The sequence below is a fragment of the Dipodomys merriami genome, unplaced genomic scaffold, assembly GCF_024711535.1.
Source record: "Dipodomys merriami isolate MVZ:Mamm:240054 unplaced genomic scaffold, mDipMer1.0.p SCAF_5, whole genome shotgun sequence".
Classification (NCBI taxonomy): domain Eukaryota; kingdom Metazoa; phylum Chordata; class Mammalia; order Rodentia; family Heteromyidae; genus Dipodomys; species Dipodomys merriami.
Genome location: NW_027206068.1, coordinates 66,813,642 through 66,840,774, shown reverse-complemented (window position 1 = coordinate 66,840,774; position 27,133 = coordinate 66,813,642). Strand labels below are relative to the sequence as shown.

The 27,133-nt window shown below is 40.5% G+C and overlaps 1 protein-coding gene across 1 annotated transcript in view; it reads left to right on the top strand.

Moving 5' to 3' along the window:
* Positions 1–27,133, top strand: part of Dgki (diacylglycerol kinase iota) — a 434,705-nt gene that overhangs the window by 137,882 nt on the left and 269,690 nt on the right. Inside the window, 2 exon segments of the mRNA XM_069996861.1 lie at positions 805–913; positions 20,224–20,319. Of these exon segments, the coding sequence (XP_069852962.1) occupies positions 805–913; positions 20,224–20,319 (205 nt within the window).

Genomic DNA, 27,133 nt, shown 5'->3' with positions numbered 1-27,133 from the left:
TATGTATATATCTATATCTTCTTACCTCAGGCTCTGGTAAGATGTTGATCTTTTAGCACATGCAACTTCTCTGCAGATATAAATTGATTCTTTTCCCACCAGCTCAGTGGTCCTCTGGAATAAAGAAAGTTTTTTTCTGGAGAGAAGAAGAGTGATTGTGGAGTTTTAGCTGTACCCAGCTTCACTAGAAGGCCTCATGTGTCACTTTGCTTGCTTTGAGTCTGTAGCAGTTGAGTGTTTCCCACATATTTCAGCTTGCCTAAACCCTGATATCTTTTTCTTTTTTCTTATGTTGGTCGGGGCCTGGGTGCTGTCCCTGAGCTCTTTATGCTCAAGGCTAGCACTCTACCACTTTGAGCCACAACTCCACTTCCAGTTTTCTGGTGATTAACTGGAGATAAGAGTCTCACAGACTTTCCAGCCCAGGTTGGCTTTGAACCACGATCCTCATATTTTCAGCCTCCTGAGTAGCTAGGATTACAGGCATGATCCACTGGCCCCTAGCTACATCTTTTTCTTTAACTAGAAGAGACCTCCATTCCTGCCTTCTATCCTACATCAGGACTCACATTTTAACTTCTGGTTTTCTGAAGCCCTGTTTCCCCACCATGAGTTCCTCAAGCTCCCTGTCTTTGGAGCCCCAAATCCCCTATCCTTAGTGAGGTGGGTTCCAAGGCAGTTTAAATGGGTTCAGACATGGAAGACTAACCTGTGCGTTGTTCCTACCCCAGGAGAAAGTTTGAGCTCTGTATGAGATTCTCATGTTGTTCTTTCTTTCTTTCTTTTTCCCCCCTCTTGCTGCAGGAAAGCAATCTCCCGGGCAGGCCTCCAGCACCTGGCTCCTGCACATCCTCTCAGCCTTCCTGTGGCAAATGGTCCAGCCAAGGAGCCCAGAGCTACTCTGGACTGGAGTGTAGGTGTTGGGGGTTTTGTTTTTGTTTTGTTTATTTCTTAACTTCAACATAACTTCAGCTGCATGCTGTGCTCATCTTGTTTTTATTTGCAGGGTTATAGTAGCTATAAGAAAGACTTACTTGATCGTTTTCAATATTGGTCATTGACCAGTCTTTAGATGTGTGTAAGTCATAGCTCCATTTGCAGAATTCCTAGGGATGTAGCTCCTTTGTAGGAGATCAGATGTGTTTGGGATTAAAATGAACGTTTCACACTGATCATCTGAAACTCTATTACCTGGCTTTGGAGTTACGAGATAAACAGTACCTTGTCATATGCTTTATTTATTTATTTAGTTATTAGAGAATGCTAGGCAAGCATTCTACCACTGAGCTACACCCCAACCCTGCTTTATTTGGTTTCTACAAAATTGATGGTGGTACAATAAACACAACTAACTCTTAGCAACATCATGGAACTGATAAAGTCAAAAGCTTCCTTTTTTGGGAGTACCATTTTTTTTTAAATAGAAGATGACCTCACTTTATATTCCAGCCATTTCAAGTCCTCCTATCCATCATTCTTCCTGCCCACCAACTTCCAGGCAGATGGGGCTTGTAGTGGGTTGGACCTTTTAGCTGAGATTAGCATTTTAACTAGAACATATCCATTACACCTGTTAAACTGTAGTTGATAGGTTGAAATTCTTAAATCAGTTGGAACACTTTCTCCAAAGTCTTTAGACCTGGAGTTCTTGGTGGCTGATAGATGTAACTATGGACTTAGCCCTTGCCTGAAGCCATGGAAAGAAAGTCTGTGTCAAGCAAAAGATGGTGTCCCTGAACTTCTTAGTCCCGTTCTGATGGCCTGTTCAGAAGGAAAATCCATGTCCTTCTCCAGTTTTTTTTGGGGGGGGGAGTTGAATTTGATTTTGTCTTCTAAGTTTTTGATACTGGGGTTTGAACTTTAGGCTTTGTGATTGCTAGGCAGATTTTCTACCACTTGAGCCATGCCACCAGCACTTTTTGCTAGGCTAGCTAGAACCATAATCGTCCATTTGCATACTTAGCCTGATAGGCTTGTGTCGCCATGTTCAGCCTTTTCTGTTCAGAAGGGGGTCTTGTGAATTGTTTCTTTTGCCTGGCCTGACCTGGAATCATGATCCTCTGCATCTCAGCTTCAAGTAGAGCTCAGATAACAGATAGATGCATCAGCACCCAACATGAGTTTTCTTTTTAAATTTATTCTTATTTTAACTGGGTAAAAACATAAAAATCATGCACACTTAGGGGTACCATGTGAGAATTCATTACCTATGTATACTGTGTAGTAGTTACATCAGAGTAAGCATAGCTACTTAAACTTTAATCATTTATTTATGGTAAAAATATTTGAAATCTTTGTTCTGCATTTTTAAAAACGCACAGTACATTATTGTTATTGATGGTCACCCTACCATGGAATAGAATCCTATGTAACTATAAATTATCACCCGCTGGTTACATGAATCCTACATAATTATAACTTATTACCCATCTTACTTACTCCATCTCTCTCTTTCCATACTCTGTCCTTCCTCTGATAGCCATCATCCTAGAAATCTCCTTCTGTGAAATCAACTTGTTTCTACTTCACTTATGAGTGAGATCATGTGACACTCAATTTTCTATACTTGTCTTACTTGACTTCACATACCTGTGAATGACAGGATTTCCATTTTTGGGGGTGAATATTATTCTGTTCTGTACATGTGCCACATTTCCTTTATCCATTCACCTGTTGAGAATACTTAGATGGTTTCCATTTCATTGAGACTGTGAACAGTGTTTTAGTGCTTTAGAAGAGATGTCTCTTTGACATTGATCTCATTTCCTGTGGATCTTTACTTAAGGACTTCTGTGTCATATGGTAGTTGTATTTGTAATTTTTCTGAGGAGACATTGATCTCATTTCCTTTGGATCTTTACTTAAGGACTTCTGTGTCATATGGTAGTTGTATTTGTAATTTTTTCTGAGGAACATACATGCTGTTTTCCACAATGATTGTATTAATTTACACCCCCACCAACAGTGTGCAAGGACTCTTTGTACTCTTATCTCTTTATCAGCTCCTCATTTTTTAAAAGCTTTTAGATAAGAGTCATTCTTACTTGGTTGAGATCTGATTGCACCTAGTTTTGATTTGCATTTCCCCGATGATGGCTGATGTTGAATTTTTTCCATATATTTCTGGACATTTTATATGTTCTTTGAGAAATGTATACTTCTTTCTTTTTTCTTTTCTTTTTTTTTTTTTTGCCCAGACCTGGGGCTTGACCTCAGGGTCTGAGCACTGTCCCTGATCTATTGTGTTCAAGGCTAGTGCTCCACCATTTAAGCCATAGCTCTATTTCCAGCTTTTTGCTGGCTAGTTGGAGATAAGAGTCTCACAGACTTTCCTATCCAGTCTGGCTTTGGAGGGCAGTCCTCAGATATCAGCCTCCTGAGTAGCTATGATTACAGGTGTGAGCCAATACTTGGCTTGTTTTTAAATATTGAATTATTTGTTTGTTTACCATTGAGCTTTATGAATACCCAGTGCATTCTGAATATTAACTTCTTGCCAGATGTGTAGATTGAAAATACTTTCTTTCAATTTCTAGGTCATTGCTTCACTCTGTTTCCTTTGCTGTGTAGAAGCTTTTAAGTTTTATGTGAACTCATTTGTCTATTTTAGGCTTGGCTTCCTGTGTTCTTGGACTCTTCTCTAGAAAACCTTTATCCATTCCAAAGTCCCGAAGCCTTTTCCCTATGTTTCCTTCTAATAATTTTAGAGTTTCAAGTTCTACATGTAAGTTTTTGATCCATTTAGGAATGATACTTGTAACTGATGAGACAGGATTCTGGTTTCCTTCTTCTATATATGGATATATAATTTCCCCAGTGCCATTTGTTGGGAAGACTGTCTTATTATTGTTGAAATAAGTTGGATATAGATGCTTTTTTTAAAAAAGCATATATGCCATGATTTATCTTTATATTAGAATATTTTTCCTTTTCCTCTAGCCACACACTGATTAATGTGTGTGTTTGTGTGTATATATATTCTACCAATAAGCTACATGCCCATGTCTTGGTTATTTGAGACAGATTTTTTACTATGTAGCTCAGACTAGCCTTGAAATCTCAATCCTCTTGCATCTGCCTCCGGCATGCTGGGATTATAGGCTTATGCCACCATGCATAGGTCACACTTATTAACACTCTGTAATACCATGCAGCATGTAACTGCTGCCTACATTTACGACCTGTCAGGAGAAAGATTGGATGAAATAGAGGTACGACTTCTTCCTTGATGGAGATACTATGATACAGAGACTGCTGAGATATTGTTTGAATATGCTGAATTGTGCTCAGGAAGACTATATTCTCTTTCCTGGCATTCCCCTTTATTTTAGGGCAATTATAATATAGTATATAATACATTTACACCTAATAGGTGATAGATTATAAAATATGTTCAGTGGTTATACTACAGTCCAGAGTAATACCTCAATAGAGTTTATACAGTAATCATACAAAATACAGTATATAATAAAGAGTACATATATACCAATGTTCACCTAATTTTTTTTTAAAAGAATCAGTTGTATAAGCAAGCAAGTAGATAAGATCACAGAGGAATGAGCATGGGCCAGTGATGATTCTTTAGGAATGGAATGAAGCACCCCAAAGTTTGTTTCAAACAGACCTTTGATCTAAATGTTCAGATCATAATGTTCCAAACATACCTTTGATCTAAAGTGGCAGGTCATTACTGAGATAGGGAATTCCACTGAGGATAGGGATACTCATGACATGCTTTCTCTGCTTTTTGCCTGGTTTAGCCAACATACTTCTTTCTCTTAGCCTCTTCATTTGAAGATAGATATCCTGTAGCTTAAAACCACCACTCCTCTGGTGGTTATAAAGGGTGGTATTAGGTTCAAATATGGCTGGAAGTATAAAAGTCTGTTTTATAAACTGTGGAAGTCTGTAGTTTTATTAATTCACAGGTAGTCAATGAATCTATTAATTCATCAAACATTTGTTGAGTACCTGCTTGTGCTAGAAGCTGTGTGATTGTTCTGAGATCATGAAGTAAGGATAGTATGCTTTCTGTCTTTAAGGAGCTTTGGATGCAATGGGAAGAAAAGAAATGAACAGTTAGGATGCAGCTTAATTGTGCCCAGAACACTCTGGGTAGGGTTTGGGGTAGGGCCACTAGACTATGAGTGAAGAACCTTCCATTCCTAGTTGATGTTGGAAATAGCAAATGCCTTTAATTAGTGACCTGCTTGAGCCACTGTTGGACTATTATTTTCTGATTCCTGTAGAGAGACCTGTACTCTAGTGTTTATTGCAATGGAACTGTGGTAGTGGTAGTGGTCAGAGCTTCAATACAGAATAAGGGGAAAGCAAACAGGAAGTAAGGCCAGGTTTGTGTGTGGTGGTCTTTATTCCTCACTCAGCCCTTCCTCTTTGAGTGTGGGCATCCTGTCATGGCGGTTGGTTGAAATTGGAGTAGGGCAGGGAACTCTTAGGAAATACTTAACCCTGAAGGTAAAAGAGAAAGGCAAAGGGTGTTTCATAGAGATCTGATAAATAAATAAGGAGTCAGGAGCTGTTGTTCTGAAAACAAATACCTTTGTAATCTAATATTGGTGCTAGCAAACAGAATCCAAGCTTTGGCCAGGATTATACTACCTTATTATTGCCATGTGAAACATTCATTTCAGAAGAGGAAGAAACAGACTATTAGTATTTCTCTCTCTTTCTCTCTCTCTCTCTCTCTCTCTCTCTCTCTCTCTCTCTCTCTCTCTCTCTCTCTCTCTCTCTCTCTCTTTCTCTCTCTCTCTCTCTGTGTCTGTGTGTGCATGCTAAGATTTTAGGTTATTTGATTTTGCCTTAAAATGTTTGGCTCTTTACACTGAAAGTACTTTTCAATAATTTCACTTGTATTATGTCAGTTTGTTCTTCTATTCCAGGGATCTAAGCAGGGATTTCTTTATTCTGTTTCAAGTGCAAGAACAGTTGTTAGTTCTGACCATTCTCTTTCTCTACCCCAGTTTAGGTCCTTGTAGAAAAGTGGAAAAACAGAGACTTACAATTCTTCCGTCATCAGCTCACTCTTCTGGACTCTATAGATTAAATGAGCAATGTTCTGCTATTGATAAAGGATTTAACTATTCCCCAAATAAAGGAAATGATGTCAAGAATCTTTGGAAAGAGAGAAAAAAATCAGTAGTGTCTTCAATAGTAGAGTACATGCCTAGCCTGTCTTGGGAATCCATCCCCAGCACCACACATAAAAGGGAAAAGTTAAGGGCCTCAAGAGTACCCTGAGATACTTCTAAAGGTCTTGACTGTGGCCAAAGAATAGAGGAGCAGAGCTGATTTAGGATTCTTTTTCTGCTTTCTCTGCCCTTGTGACTCCTGGGGAGAAATGTTCTCAGTAACCCATTGACTCAGGGGACGAGGGTGGGGGGCGCTTATCTCAAAGGCCCCAGTAGTGTGACTTCCCAGTTGTCACTTCTAATCACTTCTGAGAAAACAGATGCAAAAGCTGGCGGTGCATTGGAGATTGTAAGGTAAGTCAGGAGGAACCTGGAATCAGTCTCATTCTGAAGGTTCTGATTTGCTGGGCAGGCTCCCGATCTGACTCTAGTGTTTGCACTATAGACCTCCAAAGGGATGCAATATTTCCTTAAGATCCCATCTCATAGGGCTTTGAGAGGTACTCTGTTTGTGGGGTTCCTGACACACAGATGAGTGTGGAGCTTGGACATTGGGCACCTAGAGAGTGTCACCAGGTGCATTGTGTTGGAAGAGTCAGTTTCCTTCATGTATTTTATTTGTGCTTTCTCATTTCCCTCGTTAGCGATATGGACCCTCTCTTCCTTAGCTCAGCTTCTTCCTCAAAGCCCAGGCCCTTCTCTCTTCCAGTGCTTTGTTCAGGATTTTATGATCACTGTTCAGATTCTCAGTGATCCTCTGCCAGTGCTTACCCTCCCTTCCTGTGTGCAGGGCTTTCTGCCTCATGTTATCTTGCATAGAAACGCTAATGGGGTCTCAGTTTCCAAGTCGGTCTTCACTACTATGGCCGGGTCTTCTAAAATGACAGTGAGCTGAATCCAGCATGGTGGACTCTTATTTCTCCTCCACACATCCCTCTCTTGCTCTCTTCTGGGCCTTGCTCATCATTTTAGTCTGTTCATGTCAGGCATATTGGGTTTCTCACCATAGTGCTGCTCGTACAGCGTTGGCACACAAACCTTAGAAAACCCCATTTGACTTCTTTGAGCCCTCAGATTTCAGATGACTTGAAACAATCCATGCTTTTCATATTTGCCCCCCTTTTGGCTGCCTGGTTCCTGCTACTAGGGGTTGAATTGATTACAGCTTTTCTCCTCCATCAGTGGGAAGGGGATATATCATGGGAACCGATGGGCATGCAGGTAACTTCCCGTTCCTGAACAGCTTCCTAAATACCCCTCCCAGGGGTAATCTAAACAGAAATGGGTGCCTACTATTTTAAGGCCAAGCGAATCTCCACCTTCTTCCTAATGCAGTGCATTGTGTCATTCAGAGCTGACCTCTCCACCCTCCAGTGTCTGTCCTCTCTTCACCTTCCCTGTGACGCCCCGCAGGGGCTGTTCCCTGTGACAGACACCATGACATGCCTGTCAGCCAAGCCCATTTTGGAGAAAATGAACTAAATTACTAGAAAGGGAGGGAGTGATGCCCAAAAAGGGAAAAAAATATTCTCATCTACTGGGCTGGATTCCAAGTTCCCACTTTAGAGTGAGTTAGCCCATTTAGATGTGTGCCTGTTCCTCGGATAATGTGTGTTTCTAAAATGCCACATGGCACCTCTGCAATGGAGACTGAATTTACACTTAAGAGATGGCTTCTGGCTTTATTATGAGAGCCAAGAGCACAGGAGGTTGGGTCTCCCTTCTGTCCCCACTGTTTTATCATTTGTTTTTGCCTATAACATTGCCTAAAGCAAGCCCCAGTGAGAAGAAAGCCAAGTTCTTCCTTAAAGGGCATTAAAAAAATGGGTTGAAATCCTTGATTTAAACTTACTATATTTCTCTTCCCTGGAACACATCCTTCCTTCCCCAGCACGGTAGAAAACAAAACCCCAGCATAAATAACGATCCTCGATCCAGATCATCTTTATAGTTGATGATACTAAGGGAAGAAGCACTTTATCTTAGGCTGTTGGTTCACTGCCTTACAGTTTGGTTTGGGGACAAGATTAAGAGACCAGAATCTTTACACAGGATTGGTTTAAACTGGGTTATGAAAGTAGGTCATCTTATCTTTAGAAACCTTGAATGAAGAGCCAGGAGGAGGCAGGGGTATGCGCATGTGTCCATGCCTTTGCATATGTGTGTGTGTGTGTGTGTGTGTGTGCGTGTGTGTGTGTGTGCGTGTGTGTGTGTGTGCGTGTGTGTGTGTGCATGCGTGCATCCTCACTTCAGTCCTGTTTCCTAAGCCAGTAGTTGGAGACCCAGGCTCTTTGTCAGGTTTAGGTGACATCCCAGCTTCAGTTTAGGTGACATCACCAACAGCTCCTTCCACCCTGCCTCTCCTCACTCTGATCCCTGTTTCAGAGAAGTTAAGTCAGGTTCATCAGATATCAGTGTTGCAGTAGGACATGGCAGAGCAGGAGGAGGTCCTGCCTAGGCAAATCTGTGAGCCCTGATTGGTTAGATATGTGAATGGTAAGACAGACTCATTTCTCCTTTAGTGGCTAAAATGGAGAGTATTTTAAACTGGGTCACATTGGCTTCTGGGAGAAATCCTAGAATCCTGTAGCTTCATAGGTCTGTGGTGACTGTCTAGGTGTACGTGTTCTGTCAAGTGGAAAGGGAGTGTTTAATACTGTGTAGGAGAAATAGGTGTGCATTATAAATTAGTTATACATTTTCTTATAACAATTGTAGATTAATTTGCATGTCATATCTTGCTTACCCCAAGCTAATCATTTCAGATATAATCAATATGAAAATTATAAATGAGATGTTTTACTTTTTTTTCCACCCCCATTCTTCCAACACTGGATTTTATACTGCCTGTACTTCACAGTTAGTGCTAACCACATTTCAAGTGCTCATTGGCCAAACACTTACTTGTATGTACAATATAAACTTAAACCAAGACAATTAGGTACCTATTAGTATCTTCTTAACATTTTTATGGGGGAGGCAATTTCCATTTTTTCTTTGTGATTTTTTATGTACAGTTTGTAGAATACATATTTTGTAATTTTATTTTTGTCAGTCATGGGGTTTGAGCTGTGGGCCTGCCTGGGTGCTGTCCCTGAGTTCTTCAGCTCAAAATGAGTGCTCTACCACTTGAGCCACAGCACCACTTCCAGTTTTCTGGTAGTTACCTGGAGATAAGGGTCTTATGGACTTTCCTTCCCTGGCTGGCTTTGAACCATCATCCTCAGATCTCAGCCTCCTGAGTAGCTAGGATTACAGGCATGAGCCACCGGTACCTAGCAATTTTTACTGTTTTAAAACATTGTTTATACAAGCCAGTACCTCCATTTGGGGTAATTATTTGTTTCTGCTATGAGGGCATTCTTTGTATGTGATACCCAATCTCTAAAATTCCCCCACCTCTATCTTTAAAAAGAATTTCTCTTTATGGGGGTTGTTAAAAGGAATTATCATGCAACAAAGCATTTTTGAATACAATGCAACTTGATTAAGACTTGGAAAATTATGTTAAGTGAAGTTAAGTTAGGACCAGAGATACAAAGGACATGGGTTTGCTCTCATATGTGAAAGCAAGAATTAGTTTACAGATATATAAGTAAATACTTTTGGAGGTATGCAGGTTTATTCAATATTTTAATTGAAATGCGGTAGATTCAGGGGAGACCTCATTACAATTCCTTAGAAAGCCTGAATGAAAGGTCACCAAAATAAATACTACCTTTATCTTTTGATCTATAACCAATCATAGGACTTAAGTAGAACTTGAGCTAGCAATTATATTCATACCTATAAAACTGTATTGCTATCCCTACCCTTAGGTAATATATCTATCATTACAAATCTATTTATATAAATATATATATATACCTGCATAAAGGCATGTATTTCTACATATTGCCACATTCACATTTCATGAAAAATTATCACTTTCATATAGAAATAGATGTTACTTTTTTGTCTTACACAGATGGGCATTTTTTGAGATGCATGTTATTTAAGGTGATATTTCAAGGTAGATATATCGAGAAGAAGCAGGAAAGATGTCCCCAGATAGAGGCTGCCAACAAAACAGGAAAGAAAGGATGGAAGGAAAAAAGGAAAAAGAAAGAAGGAGAAAATGGGGCATGTTTAAGAAAGAGAAATAAGAGATAAACACTTATAAAGGTAAATAGAAGTTAATGCATCACTAACAGAAGGTCTAGTATATCAGATTGAATTTGGATTTTTACATTTTTTACTTTTTATTGTTATTATAAAGGTGATGTACAGAGATGTTACAGTTACATAAGTCAGGTAGAGTGCATTTCTTTTTGAACAATGCCACTTACTCCCAGTTTTCCCCTCCCTTCCCCATGTACAAGTTATGTAGTTCATTTTCAACATAATGTCTAGTGAGTACCATTGCTGGATTTGTTTACCCTTTGTCCCTCCATTTCTGTATGAATTTGGATTATTTGGTAAGTAACAGAATCACCTAAGCATTTGGAAGAATACCTAAGCATTCAGAACAAGGGTAAAGAGCAATTGTGACTGTATTTTAGAAGGATTAAAGGTAGACAGACCTCAAATAAACTAGAATGGGTATCAGAATTAGAGTTTAGAGAGAAACCACCATTTAAGTGATAAGGCTTGATGCCTGATATATTGTAAGAAACATGAGACAGATGCAGGTAATGAAAGAAATCTAGATGAAAATAACAGAGGAAGCCTGTATTCGTTGGGGGTAAACTGTGCTACTCTAAGTAAAAGGTTAGTGCATATAATCATCTAGTATACTAGGAATTTGTTTTTCTTTAGGTTATAGACCAGGACTGTTCCAGGCTGTTGGATGGGAATTCAGGCTCTGTGCCACATAGCTGTTTAGGGTCATCTTGGTGAATGGATGGATGAATGGATGGATTGGATAGATACTTTGATACCTCAAACAATAGACCTCCTGCCCTCCCAAATCACCACAAGGCTGGCATTCCAATGAATCATTGTGCCAAAAGAAAGCATAGAAGAACTTAATGAACTAACACTATACTCACTTTACATTGGTTAGGAATTGGTTATATGGCTACAGCTAACCACAAGGGAGCCTAGAGGATGTAAGTTCTAGCTATATGTTCAAGAAAAAGAGGAACATTAATTTTTTTGTCTTTTTTTATTGTGAAAATACTGTACAGAGGGTTACAATTACATGGGCAAGATAAGGAGTACATTTCTTATCAAGCATTGTAGCCTCCTCCTTTGTTTCCCCTTCCCATCCCTTCCCATTCCTTCCCCGCCCGCCCCACCCACCAAAGTTGTAAAATTCATTTTTCGACATAACTACTTGTACATCTCATTGTTGCAAGGGGTCCACCTGTATCCCTATTTAAACGATTTGTTTTTTCCCTCCCCCTCCACAAATCATACCAACATCAAATACAGGAAAGCAGGGATTATACTGTGGAGGAGGGACATACAAAGCAACAAAGAAATAATCTTATAAATGTGTTAGAAACAATCGCATGAAATCAAAACAACATTGAGATATCACCTCACTCCAGTTAGAACAGCAAAAATCAAGAACTCTAACAACAACAGATGCTGGAGGGGATGTGGACAGAAGGGAACCTTACTTCATTGTTGGTGGGAATGTAAACTTGTTCAACCACTTTGGAAAGCAGTATGGAGGTTCCTCAAAAGACTTCACATAGAACTCCCCTATGACCCCGCAATCCCACTTTTGGGCATTTACCCAAATGTTTACAAACAAGACCACACTAAAGCTACCAGCACAACTATGTTTATTGCAGCATTATTTACCATAGCTAAGATATGGAACCAACCCAGATGCCCCTCAGTAGATGAATGGATCAAGAAAATGTGGTATATATACACAATGGAATTCTATGCCTCCATCAGAAAGAATGACATTGCCCCATTTGTTAGGAAATGGAAAAACTTGGAAAAAACTATATTGAGTGAAGTAAGCCAGGCCCAAAGAAACATAGGTCTCATGGTTTCCCTTATTTGCAAAATCTAATATATGTATGAGTCAAACGGAAAAGGTCAGATAATGTGATGTTAGGAAAATGAACCCTTAGATATGTATTTTAATGTTTTTTTCTTTCATGCAGGTGTTTCTAATGCATTTATAAAATTATCTCTTTGTTGCTTTGTATGTCCCTCCCCCACAGTATAACCCCTGCTTTCACTATATTTGATGTTAGTGTAAGTTGTGGAGGAGATGGGGAAAAACCAGTTGTTTAAGGATACAGGTGGACCTGTTGCAACAATGAGAAGTACAAGTTGTCCTGTCCAAAACGAGCTTTACAACGTTGGTGCGGGGCAGGAGTGGAGGGGGAGGAGGAAGGAGAAGGATTGGGATTGTGGGGGAAGGGGTAGGCTGGGAAGGGATGTGAAGGGTAAACAAAGGAGGAGGCTGCAATGCTTGGTAAGAAATGTACGCATTATCTTTCCCATGTAATTGTAATCCCTCTGTACAGTATGTTCACAAATAAAATAAAATTAAATTAAAAAAAAGAAACAATCGCATGAAAGAAAAAAACATTTGAATACATATCTTAGGCTTCATTTCACCTAACATCAACTTATCTGACCTTTTCTGCTTGACTCAGACATATACTAATTATTGCAAATAAGGGAAACCATGTGACCTATGTTTCTTTGGGCCTGGCTTACTTCACTTAATATAATTTTAGGAACACTAATTTTGTCAATGTTAGAGACTTGGCAATAAAGAGCTGGGGAGAGGAATTCTGAAAATGTCATTATCTATGGATTAGGGAGAAGAAGGAAAACTGGAAAGTAATACAATAACAAAAGCTATAACAAGCACCTATTATGTTGCTATTGCATACACACCTTCGGACTGTGTAATTTTTTTTTGTCGGTCTTGGGGCTTAAAATCTGGGCCTAGGTACTGTCCCTTTGCTCTTCAGCTCAAGGCTAGTGCTCTACCACTTGAACCACAGCACTACTTCTGGCTTTTTCTGTTTATGTGGTGCTGAGGAATCGAACCCAGGGCCTCATGCATGCGAGGCAAGCACTCTACCACTGAGCCACCTTCCCAGCCCCTGGACTGTGTAAATTTTTAATGTAAGCATCACCAGATGCCAAGAGGGAGGAACACATATTTTTATCATTTTATTTATGCATAAACTACAGTCCAGGAAAGTGAGACAGGCTCTATGTCTCACAGATATTAAATAGTAGCCTACCTGTTTTATTACAGAGTTTATGTTTATCAACATGGAGCTACAATCATGAGAAACACTGAATGGGAACCCAGACAGTTTATCTGTGGACTCTATTTTTATGCTAACACCACCCAGGCTATGCAGAACTCAGCAAGAATCTGAAGGCCACTCTCCCTTCTAACACCAGTTAAAAGTTCAGGAATCCCCAAGATCACAATCGATTTGGAGAATTTATTAGGTGGACACTTGTAAATCATTGATAGCCATTACACTCATACTTATGGCCTATTTCAGCTCTTTTCCAGTGGAATAAGGAGAGCCAGCTAACTTCTGCCAGCAATGATGTGTGATGACATATATGCAATATATACAAGGCACATTGTCCACCAAGGAAGCTCCTAATTCTTGGTGCACAGGATTTTAATTGGGATTGGTCATGTAAATATGACTAATTGCTAAATGTTTTACCTAAGCATCTCCTCTCTTTGGAGGTCCAGCTCTATATAAACATCTATACCATATAAACAGAAAAATCTTAATCTTATCAGGTAGAACATTCCAAGGTCTTAGAGATTACTATCTTGGAGCCCAGGACAAAGACCAGACTTCTCTTTAGATAAGCTTACTTCTTTAGGATGCATTTCAGTCATCCCCAGACAAGGCAAATTTGGGGAAAAACAAACAATGAATTGGGCTTTGAAGATGTAGTCTAAAATATTGTTCAACTTTTCTCGAATAGTTCTTTTTCAAAAATTATCTTTGTAGGTGTATAACTCCTTTATATACCTAAAGGATTTACCATTCAGCACATCAGTTTATAAATTCAGTACATCTTGAGTGATGTTAGATGTCACCCCTCTAATCCTTCTGCCCTATCCTGTAGAAATAGATGCAGATATTGAAAGAACTCTAGACAAAAATAAGAGAAGAAGTCTGTGTTAGTTGGGGGTAAACTATGCTACTCTAAGTAAAAGGTTAGGGCATGTAATCACCTGGTAAAATAGGAGTTTGTTTCTCCTCAGGTAATAGATGTGGGCTATTCTAGGTGGTTGGAGGGGACCTCAGTCCCTGTCTCACATAGTTACTTAAGGTCATCTTGAATGGATAGACAGATGCTCTGTAACCCGCCCCTCAATTTTCTACATTTTGTAGGCTATGTATTGAATTTTATGACTATATTCTCCCTTTTCCCCTGTCTTCTTGAATGCTCTTTCCTTCCTCCCTTTCCTCTCCTCCCCTCCTTCCTTTCTTCTCTTCCTTGCCTTCCCTCCCTCCCTCCCTCCCTTCCTTCCTTCTTTCCTTCCTTCCTTCCTTCCTTCCTTCCTTCCTTCCTTCCTTCCTTCCTTCCTTCCTTCCTTCCTTCCTCCCTTCCTCCCTCCCTCCCTCTCTCCCTCCTTCTTTCCTTCCTTCCTTCTTTCCTTCCTTCCTTCCTTCCTTCCTTCCTTCCTTCCTTCCTTCCTTCCTTCCTTCCTTCCTTTCTTTCTTTCTTTCTTTCTTTCTTTCTTTCTTTCTTTCTTTCTTTCTTTCTTTCTTTCTTTCTCTCTCTCTCTCTCTTTCTTTCTTTCCTTCTTTCTGTTTTCTTTCTCTTCTTTTCTTTTCTTTTTGTAGTGGTTCTGGGGCTTGAATTCAGGGCCTGGGTACTGTCCCTGAGCTTTAATGCTCATGGCTATTGCTCTACCACTTCAGCCACAGCTATGTTTCTAGCTATTTTTTTTTTTGTGTGGCCAAATGGATATAAGAGTCTCCTGGATTTTCCTTCCCTGGCTGGCTTCAAATTGTAATACTCAGATCTCAGCCTGTCTCCTGAGTAGCTAAGATTACAGGAATGAGCCACTGGTGGCCAGCTTGAATGATGGTTTTTAAGGACTGATTTTTTTTCAAAGCCTGCCATGTCTGTACTAGGCAGAGTTTATGACTTCAAACTGGTAGAAAGAAAAAAAATCTTTCTTCCTGCTTCTTGGAGTTGGATATAATAAGAAAGTGCATTCATTTATTCAATGATTTTTTAATTTTTTATCTTTTTAATGCCTAAAATATATTAAGCATCTATTATTTGCTAGAAATATATTAAGCATAATTATTTGTTAGGCACTAATTAATTAGTTGCTGGACATTTAGTGTTCTAATGTATCTGAGAATTCAGAATAAAAATAAATGTTAAACAAATAATCATGCCAATGTGTGAATAATTATAGTGAAGGGGATGTAGTTTTATGATAGAAATTAACAAAATAATTTGAGTTACATTATTGGATCAATGAAGATGTGACACTTGACCTGATGATCAAACAATGTATACAAATCAATGATATGAAGTTAGATTCAAGAGGAGAACAGTTTGGATAAAGGGACAGAACATAGAGTGAACCATCTTTGACATGGGAGCATTTGAATAGAAACCTAAATGAAATGAGAAGCCCAGGACACTGACATAGATAACAATTAGGAAGATCTTAGTAAAGATGTCTTTTGACAAGATTACTACAGAAGGTGGAACACTTGCACAGCCCAGACAACCATACAATCAGTTTTCCACTTGTATCATTCCAACACTAGTCCAGTCTCCTGTAACCAGTCACAGCCCCCACAGGGCTCTAGGGTTTCTATAATTATGGAGAGCTAATGCAGAGTTATGAGCAGATCAGCAACTGGATCACATTTACATTCTAAACAATTAATTGTATTACTCTTTGGGAAACCAACCTTGGAAAATGAAGAGTAGAGAAGGGACAAGATGGAGTTTTATATACATTTTGAAATGATAATAAGATTAGCTGACAGGATAGCTGTGAAGAAAACATGTAAAAGACCTCTCAAGATTTTCGTGTATGCAGTAAGAATGGAAACATTTACTGAAGTCAGAGAGATTTTAATAAGGGAAAATCAGTGGAAGAAATGAGATTTTTATTTGATCTTGGTGTGGAGACACTGAGAGGGCTAGAGTTCAGAAAAGATCACTTAATGCAGAACTTGGGAAGCAGTAATTATTCTGAACTAAATGAATCAGCCCACAGACTGGAGGTAGGTGGTAAAGGATCAAGATGTGCAAATTGAGCTGAGATATGCTTCAATAGCTAGAATTTGTGACCAGGAAAGATTCAACAAAGGAGACTGGAGAGTATCCATTGTGATCTAAGAAAGACAAAAGTAGTAGAAGAAAAGTTTCTGTAGAGGAAGGAGGTGATCATCTGTTTCATAGCTGTCAGTCAAGGTAGAAACTGATCATTGGCCAATGAGCCCAAGAGTAGTTCTAACAGTATGAAGGAAGAATGCTTCCACCCCAAGGAAATGGATTTTAGAAATGAGGAGGATGAAGAGGAGGAGGAGGAGAAGGAGGGACTGGAGTTGGAAGAGGAGGAGATGATGATGATGATGATGATGATGATCATGATGATGATGATCGTGGTGATGATGATGATGATGATGTAGTGTAAGGAGGTGAAGGAAAAGATAAGGAACTTTTTATGAAGGAGTAATAAGTAGAAGTAAATTTTGATTAAAATTTTTTGGTAAAAAGATCTGTGTTAATATGTTTTTAGCTCTTATTTTCATATAGATTTCTGTTCCTAATATATAGCCAATTTTAAATTTTATTTGTGCTTGACTCTGCATCATACGGTTTTCCATCTGACTGATCTCCACACTTGCACAACTTGAAGTCGTTTAATGTATTGTGATACTTCCTATAACAATCTTCCCTACTTAGAATTCCTGATGTTACCAGGTTTTGTTTTTATATGGTAGAAGTAAACCTGGGAAGATACATATCTTTTCTTTCTTTTTTTCATTAGGACTATTTCTTTAGGTTATATTTCCCAATGTGAGTATACTAGTTTAAGCTCCTGAAAGGTTCATGCAAGTTCCTATCCTTTTCCATTATTCCCAGGATCTATATTGTTAACTCTGATTCTACTCACTGTGTATTATTAATGTTTGATGTCTCTTTCCTTACTAAAAATCAAACTAGGCTAATTAATGCCAATTTTCTCTTCTCCTTCTCTGGTTTTCATACAAGACAGATAAGTATCAAATATATAAATCTTGACTTACTGACACGCTCTGGAATCTAGTATCAAAATGTTTTAAAGCACTAGGGTAGGGCTCTTGAATTATTGGATCCTAGGCTCTTCATCACATTGAAGTCATGTGACACCTCTGAGAACTTTTTTTGGATCCTGAAGCCATGGTTTCACTGCTGATCAATTGGCACAGATGAGTCTCTTCTAAAGTAGATTTACACTGAAGGGTAAAGCCAGCTAGCTCTGGCAGTTCTGTTGTGCCTGAGTCTGAGGCAAGGTTGGCCAGCTTTTCTCTGAAAGCTTGTAGTGGTGTGTAGTGTAGCCAGGACATAAACAGCCCGGGGTCCAGGATTTAGATAACTGATCTGGTAAGTTGGTAGAGTGTTGAAGCTTCTGTCCACCTGGGTTTTGACTGGTCCTACATGCCTTATCTAAAAGTCAAGGACTTGGTTTCTGAGCTGCCTAGATTGGAATTAAGGATGTTTTGTGACCATTACTCTGCTGCAACATTGCCTACTTCACTTCCTAGAGTAGTTAGCAGGGTTTTGGCTGTGGTTGCTCCTTTAGTATGTTTTGCTATTATGATGTCTTCATTTTCATCTGCTCTCGTAGATTTCCCTGTATGAATTACCACAGTATCTCAAGTGTCTGGCACCAGTGGCCAGGAATAAATGTTCGCTGAATGAATTGAGGCATGACACAATGAAAGGGGATTGTTTTGTAGAATCGGTTTATAAGTCAAATTTGGGTTAAAACCCCTCAGTAATAGTAATACCTTAGATTTCATCCATCTGTATAAACTTTCAATCCTCAACCTATGCTTCTCTTTCTGGTTACTGTCTGTCCTACAAGAAGAGGTGAGCTCTGCTTTCTCCAGGACTTCTACGAACAAATTGAACTTGACTTGTCACAAAGGAACATTATCAGTGAGAAAGGACATATTTTGGGGAAAAAATGGCCACCCTTTGATCTAGTGAGTGATGAGCCCCCTCTCTATTGTTTTCCTTTTAGGAATGGTCTGGAGGAACTTAGAGACATGTAAGGCATGGCCCTACATCCGACTATTCCTGAACCCTTGAAATCTACACACTTGGGCACTTTCCCTGATCTCTTGTGACTCACTGTGACTCCTCTGGGACTTGCTTCATTTTCCTTGCGTCACGAAGCACCTAGACCTCAGGTTGTGCTGTGGCCCTCTGTTGGTGATTCATCCCTGGGAATATTTAACACTATGGGCTCTGAAAAGAAAATGGACTCTATTTGAATCAGAAGAAATGCATTCATTATAAAAGATGGGTGATGCTAGGTATTTTCTTCCCCTCTCCCAGTAAACATCATTTGGTCTATAATTCTCTGTGCTAAGCCTTGGAATGTAGAGGGTTATTGTGTGGACAGATCTGAAATAGGGTATAATAAAGATGGCTCACATAGAAGATGGATTTCTAAATCGTTTGGCTCTGCTTTAAAGCTCTTTAATCCCCCCTATTAGTCTGCTCATGCTATAATAACAAAACATATAGACTGGATGGCTTAAATAACAGATATTTACTTCTCAGGGCTCTAGAGGCTGAGAAGTATAAGGTCAAAGTGCTGACCGATTTGTTTCCTGGTGCAGGCTCTCTCCCTGCCTTGCAGACAGTCACTTTCTTATGCACATACTTGGTGCATATACACGGTGCATATACATGGAGAGAAGTGTGGGGAGCAGAGGGGAAGGGAGGGGGGATCTTTCTTGTGTTCTTTATATAAGGCCCTCATTTTATCCTGGAAATTCCTCCCTCCTGGCTTCACTTCTTTCTGAAGTCTCCCACTCCCTTAGACCATCCTGTCAGGGCTTAAATTTCCAACATATAAATTTTGAGAAACATAATTCAGGCCACAGCATGCTCCATGGAAAAATAACAAGTCACTATTATTCTACTGAATAAGAGAGAAATGAGAGGAATTTTCCTGTAAGACATGTTGACGTAGGCTTGTTCCTTTATGCTTGATCCAATACAATACTTCCCCTAAAGCAAAGAAAATATCCAATTCATGTAATAATTTGTCACACCATAAGAAGGAATATGAAGTTCTGTTCCCTATTCTTTAAAAGACTAGTGTTTACTCCCTCTCTTCAATTAAACATAGCATCTTTTTTTGTGTGTGTATCATAGGGTTGTTGCTCATTATGAACTAAACGTGCCAGCTCTGTTCACCTTTAGAAGTATGTGGGTTGCTTTTAGAGGCAGAAAAATTATTCCAGTTGAAAAAAAATCATTAGAATTAATTGGGTGGGAGGCTTTACTGAATTAGCAAAATGTTTGAGTGAGTTTAAATTCATGACACATTTAGTACAAGGACATAAACTAAGTGTTAAGAATCCTCTGCCTTTGTATGTGTAATTTTCCCATGCAAATACAAATGTGTTTTCAAACAGTCTTGCTTCAAAACACTTTAACACCATCATCATCCTTCTAAGCTAATTCACTCAGCAAAGGCAAATTTTAGTAGATCTCATTGCCAGGGCATTAGCAGTATGGGGCCTGCATAAATAAGGCTTTCCATAGAACTCTTCACACACTTTTCCCTCATGTATCAATTATATGTTTCAAAAACGATTCACATCCATGGATAAAGCAGTGGCCGGTCTGAAGGCTATGGGAGTTATGACACCAAGTATTCCACATTTCTAGAATATTCATAGGATCAACTGGAACAGTCCCTGGAAGGTTCCAAGGAGAAGTATTTCACTTCCTTGGGGGCCTTGAACTGTCTGACCTCCAAATGCAAAGTTGAAGCCTTCTTTATTCCTGGAGGAAAAAAACCAAAAAAAACAAAAAACCAAACAACCAAAACTGAAGTGGGTGGGTCTTTTCCTTGCAGGAGAACGCCATCAATGGGGAGCATCTGTGGCTGGAGACCAACGTCTCAGGCGACCTCTGCTACCTAGGAGAGGAGAACTGCCAAGTCCGATTTGCAGTGAGTTGTGTCTCCAGACTCCCACTCCATCCTTCTGGGGACCAGCCTCTGAGTCAGGGGACAGGTGGAAGGGGACCCTTGTGTCTGGATTCCCTGGGGGAAGGGCTGTCAGAGGTGGAAAGGGAGCTTATCTTCTCCAGATGATGGAAAACTTTCCAGATACTTGGAAGGTTGACCAGCGTTTGTCAAGTTAACCCAGCTTCCAGGTCACCAGTTTTAGTGGCTTTAGGGTTTGAGTGTGTGGGCCGGGCCTTGCTGCTTTAGAACTGTGTTGGAGGGAGGGGAGAGGGAGAGGGTGTGTGAGAGGGAGAGAATGCTGCCTTCAGAGGAGAAGGGAGTAGGCCCAGGCTGGTATGGGGAGGGAGAGAGGAGTGATGTCTTTGTAGGAATTCTGTGGAGGGTCAGAGTTACTGGTGGAGAACATGGAAAGAGCTGTGCTATGGGTGGGTGTGGGCTAGAAAATAATCCATACTACAATCAGGAGGATACACTTCCAGAGCTGAGAAGAGCAATCAACAGTCGGGTCAACCTTGCTTATTAGAATTCACCTGGAGTCCCTGTTTAGAATGATTTGCTTCAGGTTTAGCACTCTCTTTAGGTTCTGTGAAGAATGTCTGGTGATGGTGTAGTAAATTATGTTGAGAAAGTGAGCTTAACGGTTTTTATATAGTGTAAAATTATTTGGCTAAAAAAAGAGAGCTGTGAGGAACTCAGAATAATAAAGAAGAAAGATGTATTCTTTCTTAGTCTTTTTTTAGAGAAAGGATGCTTTGGCATCATAATGGATGCTGTATTTTATATGTTTTTTTTTAAGTTTGGTATATGCAGAAAGGTTTTGGAGCAAAATGTAGGATATTAACTTGTAATATATATAACATATATTATTAAATTTACATATTATATATTATATATATATATATATATATTCCCTCAAAGACTTTGACCAGGTTGTTGAAATGATAAGATCTAAGAGTCAAGACTTTTATATTGCTTTAGCAGTTTTGGCCTCCTAGATTATGGGTTCTGTTTGGATAAACTTTGAGAATTGGAGAAAACCTGGGGTTTGAGTGTAATCAGAAGTCGGGAAAGGTCAGGAAAGGGGCCAGATAAACAGACTGCGGATTTGAAGTGAGGATTTGAATGTCACAGTTACTACTCACTGTGTGACATTGAGAATTCATGACCTTTGTCCTTGGCTACCTTCTAGAAAAAAAAAGATTGTAAAGTTAAATTATTGTTAATTTTGCTTCCTGCTCAGATCTATAATGAATGGTTTGCATCTCTTCTCATTTTGTGGTAAATTCAATTGATTTAAATATCATCATTTCAACTTTATGCATATGTATTTTTAATTAAAGCATAATTGCATTGAATTTGATTAAATTAACCAAATCCATGAGAAGCTCAGCTGTTTGGACTAAAGTGCTATAAATAATGAATTAGCATTAGGGTCTTAGTTAATTGCATAAACACTCATCTTGGGATATCAGATAAAATAAAACAGAAAAAACAGAGAGCCAGTCTTACTTGCTTTAGATTTTATCCTCATCTGGTTGCTGATTCGTTCCAGGGACTTACCTTATCTCTTCTCTTTCTGGTCCATTCTTGGTACTCTCTGGTGCTCTGTTTGGTATCTCTCTTGATGAGTATGTGGATAGATCCATCTATCCACCTCATACCTGTATCAGTAAATATCTGTGCTATCCACAGTCTCATTATTAGTTGGTCTTTCTTAACTATGCACCAGGAAAACCCACTAAGAGAATAAAGGGAACTTGGCAGGAGCATTAGGAAACAGAGTTGTGAGAATTCTTAGTGTTCTTGAAACTTGGATGTGATTTCACCCCCCCCCCGTTACTTGGCCCAATTGACTCTGTTTACAAAGTATCTTGGAGGTGAAGAGCTTCCCCCCAAAAGTGGTGATTTAGAAAAATGGATATATCAGGCTGGGAAGGTGGCTCAGTGGTACAGCGCTTGCCTTGCATGCATGAGGCCCTGGGTTCCATTCCTCAGTACCACATAAGCAAAAAGAAAAAAAAAAGCCAGAAGTGGCGCTGTGGCTCAAGTGGTAGAGCGCTAGCCTTGAGCTGAAGAACTGAGGGACAGCGCCCAGGCCCAGAGTTCAGGCCCCACAAGCGTACCCCCCACCCAAAAAAAAGAAAAAAAAAGAAAATTGGATATATCCATGGAAAAGCAGAAAACAAACCTCATTGGTATCAAGTGCCTTAGGATGGCTTGATGACTTGATGAAGTAATGCATAGTAAGTACTCCTGCCCATGTGGCACAATGATTCACACAAAGAATTAAAAGAAGAAAATAAGAAAGGATAGAAAGGGAAAATTTACAAATGTATAATGCCAATTTGCATTGGGGTGGAGGCACTGGAGGCTCATGCCTGTAATCCTATCTTCCCAGGAAGCTGAGCTCTAAGGATTACGATCCAAAGTCAGGCCAGGCAGGAAAGTCTATGAGACTTATCTCCAATTAATTAGCAAAAAGCTGCAAGTGGAACTGTAGCTCAAATGCTAGAGTGCTGGTCTTGAGTGAAATAGCCTTAGTGAGAGGATGAGTTCAAGCCCAGTACCAGCTCAAAAAAAAAAACAAAAACAAAAATGAAACAACAAGAACCAAAAATGATTTCCTGCTTCTATGTGGAAAACGTAAATAAAACATAAAACAGCTTTGAAGAGTCGACACGTTCCTGTTTAATTTGCAATGACTTATGAAATGATGATGCTGGTTGCTGTTTGGCTGAGGCTGGAGAGGGGCAATCTCCTGATCATTTGGCAGGTGTGTAGCGAAATGCTTCACTAAATTGGTAATGGGTCCTGAAGGCATTAAAAATCTCCCAGCTCTTTCTCTCCTCCTCACATTGTGAGGTGCATGATGCCTTTGGCCATGTGTTTAGGGAGAGACATTGACAAACAGCATAGGAGTAAGAAGAGAGGGACGAAGTTGGGTCTGGGTTTGACTGGAACTGTGTTGTAAAGAAAATTAAATAACAGGTTACAACTGAATGTGTGGGGGGGGGGAGGTTAGGGAAGGGGAGTGGCACTCTAGTATTTGGGAACTGCTGGGAAGAAGAGAGAAGCCACCTGCTATCTGTTTTAAGGGAGATGAACTTAGGTTATAAATTTCCATAGAGTCTACTAACACTAGGCCTCCTCCTCTGCTGTACATAAGAATCACTAGGGACCCCTCTGAACAGTGCAAATGATTGTTTCTTGCCCTGGTCCAAATGCAGGTTGATTTATTCCTAGAGCTGGGCTTGGAAATCTATGATTTTTTAACAAGCACCATGACCCACAGACTAAACTTGGAGAAATACTGGAGTATGTTAATGAGCAGAACTGTCCAGTGAGAGATGGGCTCGATGATGAGTTCCTGTATACTTTGGATGATGTCCTCCAAGGAGGTTAGAGAGGGCGCTGCTGTTCACTTGCTGTGGCAAGAATAATGATAAGGAAATCTGCAGGGCAGCTTTCAGTTCTGCGATGGATTTGCAGCTTTCTTAGAATTGAACGAGTCTGCAAAACCAAAAAAGCATCCTCAAATAGGTTATATTCTCATATTTTAAAATACACTGCCGGAAGAGTTGAGACAAGATTCACACACACCAGGAATTAAGTACAGGCTTTAAAAGCCAGGGCAGGATGATTTGGGCAGGAGAGGACCCAACCTCAGTGTGGCACGAGCCTTTTTGTCCTTACTCCATAAGAGCAAAGCAAATGTCTCCAGATAGAGACAGGGGAAGGATGCAATCAGTGAGGACTAAAATAGAGGCTACTCCACGGGAGTGGTGATGGAGATCTGCTCTGGAAGATAGCTAAGTGAGTTAGGGAGGGAAAAGAGTATGAGTATACTCAGAGGCAGATGTTAGAGCTTTCTCAAGCTCTAAGACACAGAGGCAATGATCACAATCACGAGGCATGCATGCATACACCAAAGGGCATGGGTGAGGGAATAGAGGAAGAAGGAGAAAAGGATGGATGGGCTGGATGGGGCACCATGTTTTGTGGACCAGAACTTGGGAGCATGTTGCACCTGTCAGGCCCTTGGGGAGTGTGGCTACATGATGTGTGTGTGTGTGTGACCTAAATCAAGGCCAATTAAAAAGTGGATGTGGTTGCTGCTGATAAGGATGCTGTAGCTGCAGGGGAAAACCAGAGCTGGTACCTCTAATTTATGGGACATTGTGCCATCTATTTAAAGCCCATGCTGTCCTGAATAGCCAGTGTCTGCTGGTGCCATAGGGTTGATCTTTGTGGGTGGTTACCAGAGGGTATTGAAGCCAGGCAGTTTGCTCCAGCGCCTCAAAGCTGATCCACGAGACCGGATATATCTTTCTTCCACTTTGATTCTCCAGTGGCAGCATGTAATACTGTAAAATATGCATGGGCAGATATTTTCATGGACTTCAATTTGTGCCCAAATCAGCAACACTTCCAAAATTAGTCACTGTGTTCTTTTTTCAATTTGGAGAGAAAAATAAAAGGATGGAAAAAAGTATTGTTGTATTGCAGCCTGTTCTTAAGGAAGAAAAACCTGAAATAAAATGCCAGCTAGGTGCGCTGTTGTTCGGTGACATTTATTCCGATGTAGATTTTGATTCACTTACTCACTCGGTGTGTGTGTGGGCTGAGGTCCCAGCGTGAGGGAGCTTCAGGCAGTGTTGAGAGTGACAGCTCGTTGACTGTAAGTGACAACCTCACCACATAGTGGGTGCTGACAGCAGACAGTCTTATGTCCTAGTGGTAGAAAATAGCTATCAGAGGGATTGTGGTTCAAGATCCGCCTAAACAAACGGTTTGTGAGATTCCATTTTAAGACATAAATAACTGAGCGCAGTGGTGTGCACCTGTCCTATCAGCCACGTGATAGACTCAGGTTGAGCGGATTGGTGATTCCAGGTCAGCCTAGGCAAAACAGGTTCATGAGGGCCCATCTCAACAGAAAACGCCAGGTGTGCTGGCACACCCTGTCATTCCAGCTATGTGGAAAACAAAATCGAAGATCAGAGTCCAGGTTGACCCAGGTGCAAAGCAAGATCTCATCTCAAAAATAACCAGATCTCCCTGTGCCATCTTCGTATATAGCGCACTATGCTTTCTATTATTCACCTGCCATCATCTCTTGGCCTCTCTTACTTCCTGTGAATCCCCTCAAATTGTCCCATCATTACAATCATGTTCTCTCTGTTTTTGTGTGTGTATGTGTATGTATATATGTTATATATGTGTGTGCATATATATGTAAGTATATATCTGTTCTATCTGTCATTTAGTTCTAGATTCCAGCTTTTAAAATTTGGCTTATCTCACCCAACATGGTGGTCTCCAGTCCCATCCATTTTTTCCCACAAATGATATGATTTCATTTTACTGTATGGTTATACATTAATTTTATTGGAGCTTGAACCTAGGTTCTTGCACTTGCTAAAATAACAGGCACATGTCACCATATCCAGCTTTTCATTGAGAAAAAGGGGGTGGGCAGGCAATCTCCTGAACTTTTCTGCCTGCGCTGCCAGTTTCAACCTCCCAAGTAGCTGAGATTACAGTCATGAACCACTGGTGCCTGCTTTAATCGTAGTTTTTTCAGCTCCTAGTCTAGATCTGCCACTGTAGAATCCCCAGTGAGTAGAATAGGAATGGGTCACAAATCCATCTCTGCAGAGACTGTGCACTGTCTGGGAAGAGAGTCACTGCTCAACTTCTTCAGGAGAATCAGGACCAAACAATGTAGCCTGCTCTTCTGTGCACCGAGTGGGCAGCTGACAGCAGGCTGTATGAGTGGAATCAGCATATCCAAAAGATATGCTGATGTGCTGTTGTTCAGGACCACTCAGAATGTGATCTTATTCAAGAACAGGGTTGTTGCAGAGGTAATTGTTTAGATTGAGGTCATTCTAGAGTAGTGTCAGCCCTAACCTGATATGACAGGTGTCCTTAGGGGAAGAGAGGGCGACATGCATGGATATCCATGGAGAAAAAGAGGCAGTGTGATGATGGTGGCAGAGATTGGCGTGGTACTGTCACAGGCCAAAGGAATGGGAGGACCACTGCTGTCTTCAGGACCTAAGGAAGAGGCTTGGCACCTTCTTTCTCACAACCCTCAAAAGATTGTTCACCCATGTCCATGCATCATTTTGGACTACTGCAGTCCAGGGCTGTGATAGAATACTTTCAGTTGTTTTGTTTGATGTGCTGGAACTGGGGCTTGACCTCAAGGCTCTTCTCTGTTTCTCCTTCTCTGTGTTGACCCTCCCTCCCTCTCCCTCTCCCTCTCCCTCTCTCTCTCCCTCTCCCTCTCCCTCTCCCTCTCCTCTCCCTCTCCCTCTCCCTCTCCCTCTCTCCCTCTCCCTCTCCCTCTCTCCCTCTCCCTCTCTCTCTCTCCCTCTCTCTCTCTCTCTCCCTCTCTCTCTCTCTCTCCTCCCTCTCTCTCCTCTCTCTCTCCTCTCTCTCTCTCTCTCTCTCTCTCTCTCTCTCTCTCTCTCTCTCTCTCTCTCTCTCTCTCTCTCTCTCTCTCTCTCTCTCTCTCTCTCTTTCTCTCGGCTTTTGTGCTCAAAGCTGGCCCAGCACTTTGTTACTTGAGCCACACCTCCTCTTCTGGCTTCAGGCTAGTTAATTGGGGGTTAGAGTCCCATGGACTTTTCTGCTTGGGTTGTGGGTTGTTTTTGAACCACGATCCTCATATCTCAGCCTCCTGAGTAGCTTGGAACACAGGTGTGACCAACCAGCACCTGGTGCTGTTTCTGCTGTTTAAAGTCCCCCAACTTGTGATACTCTATTAGAACAGTGCTAGCACACAACC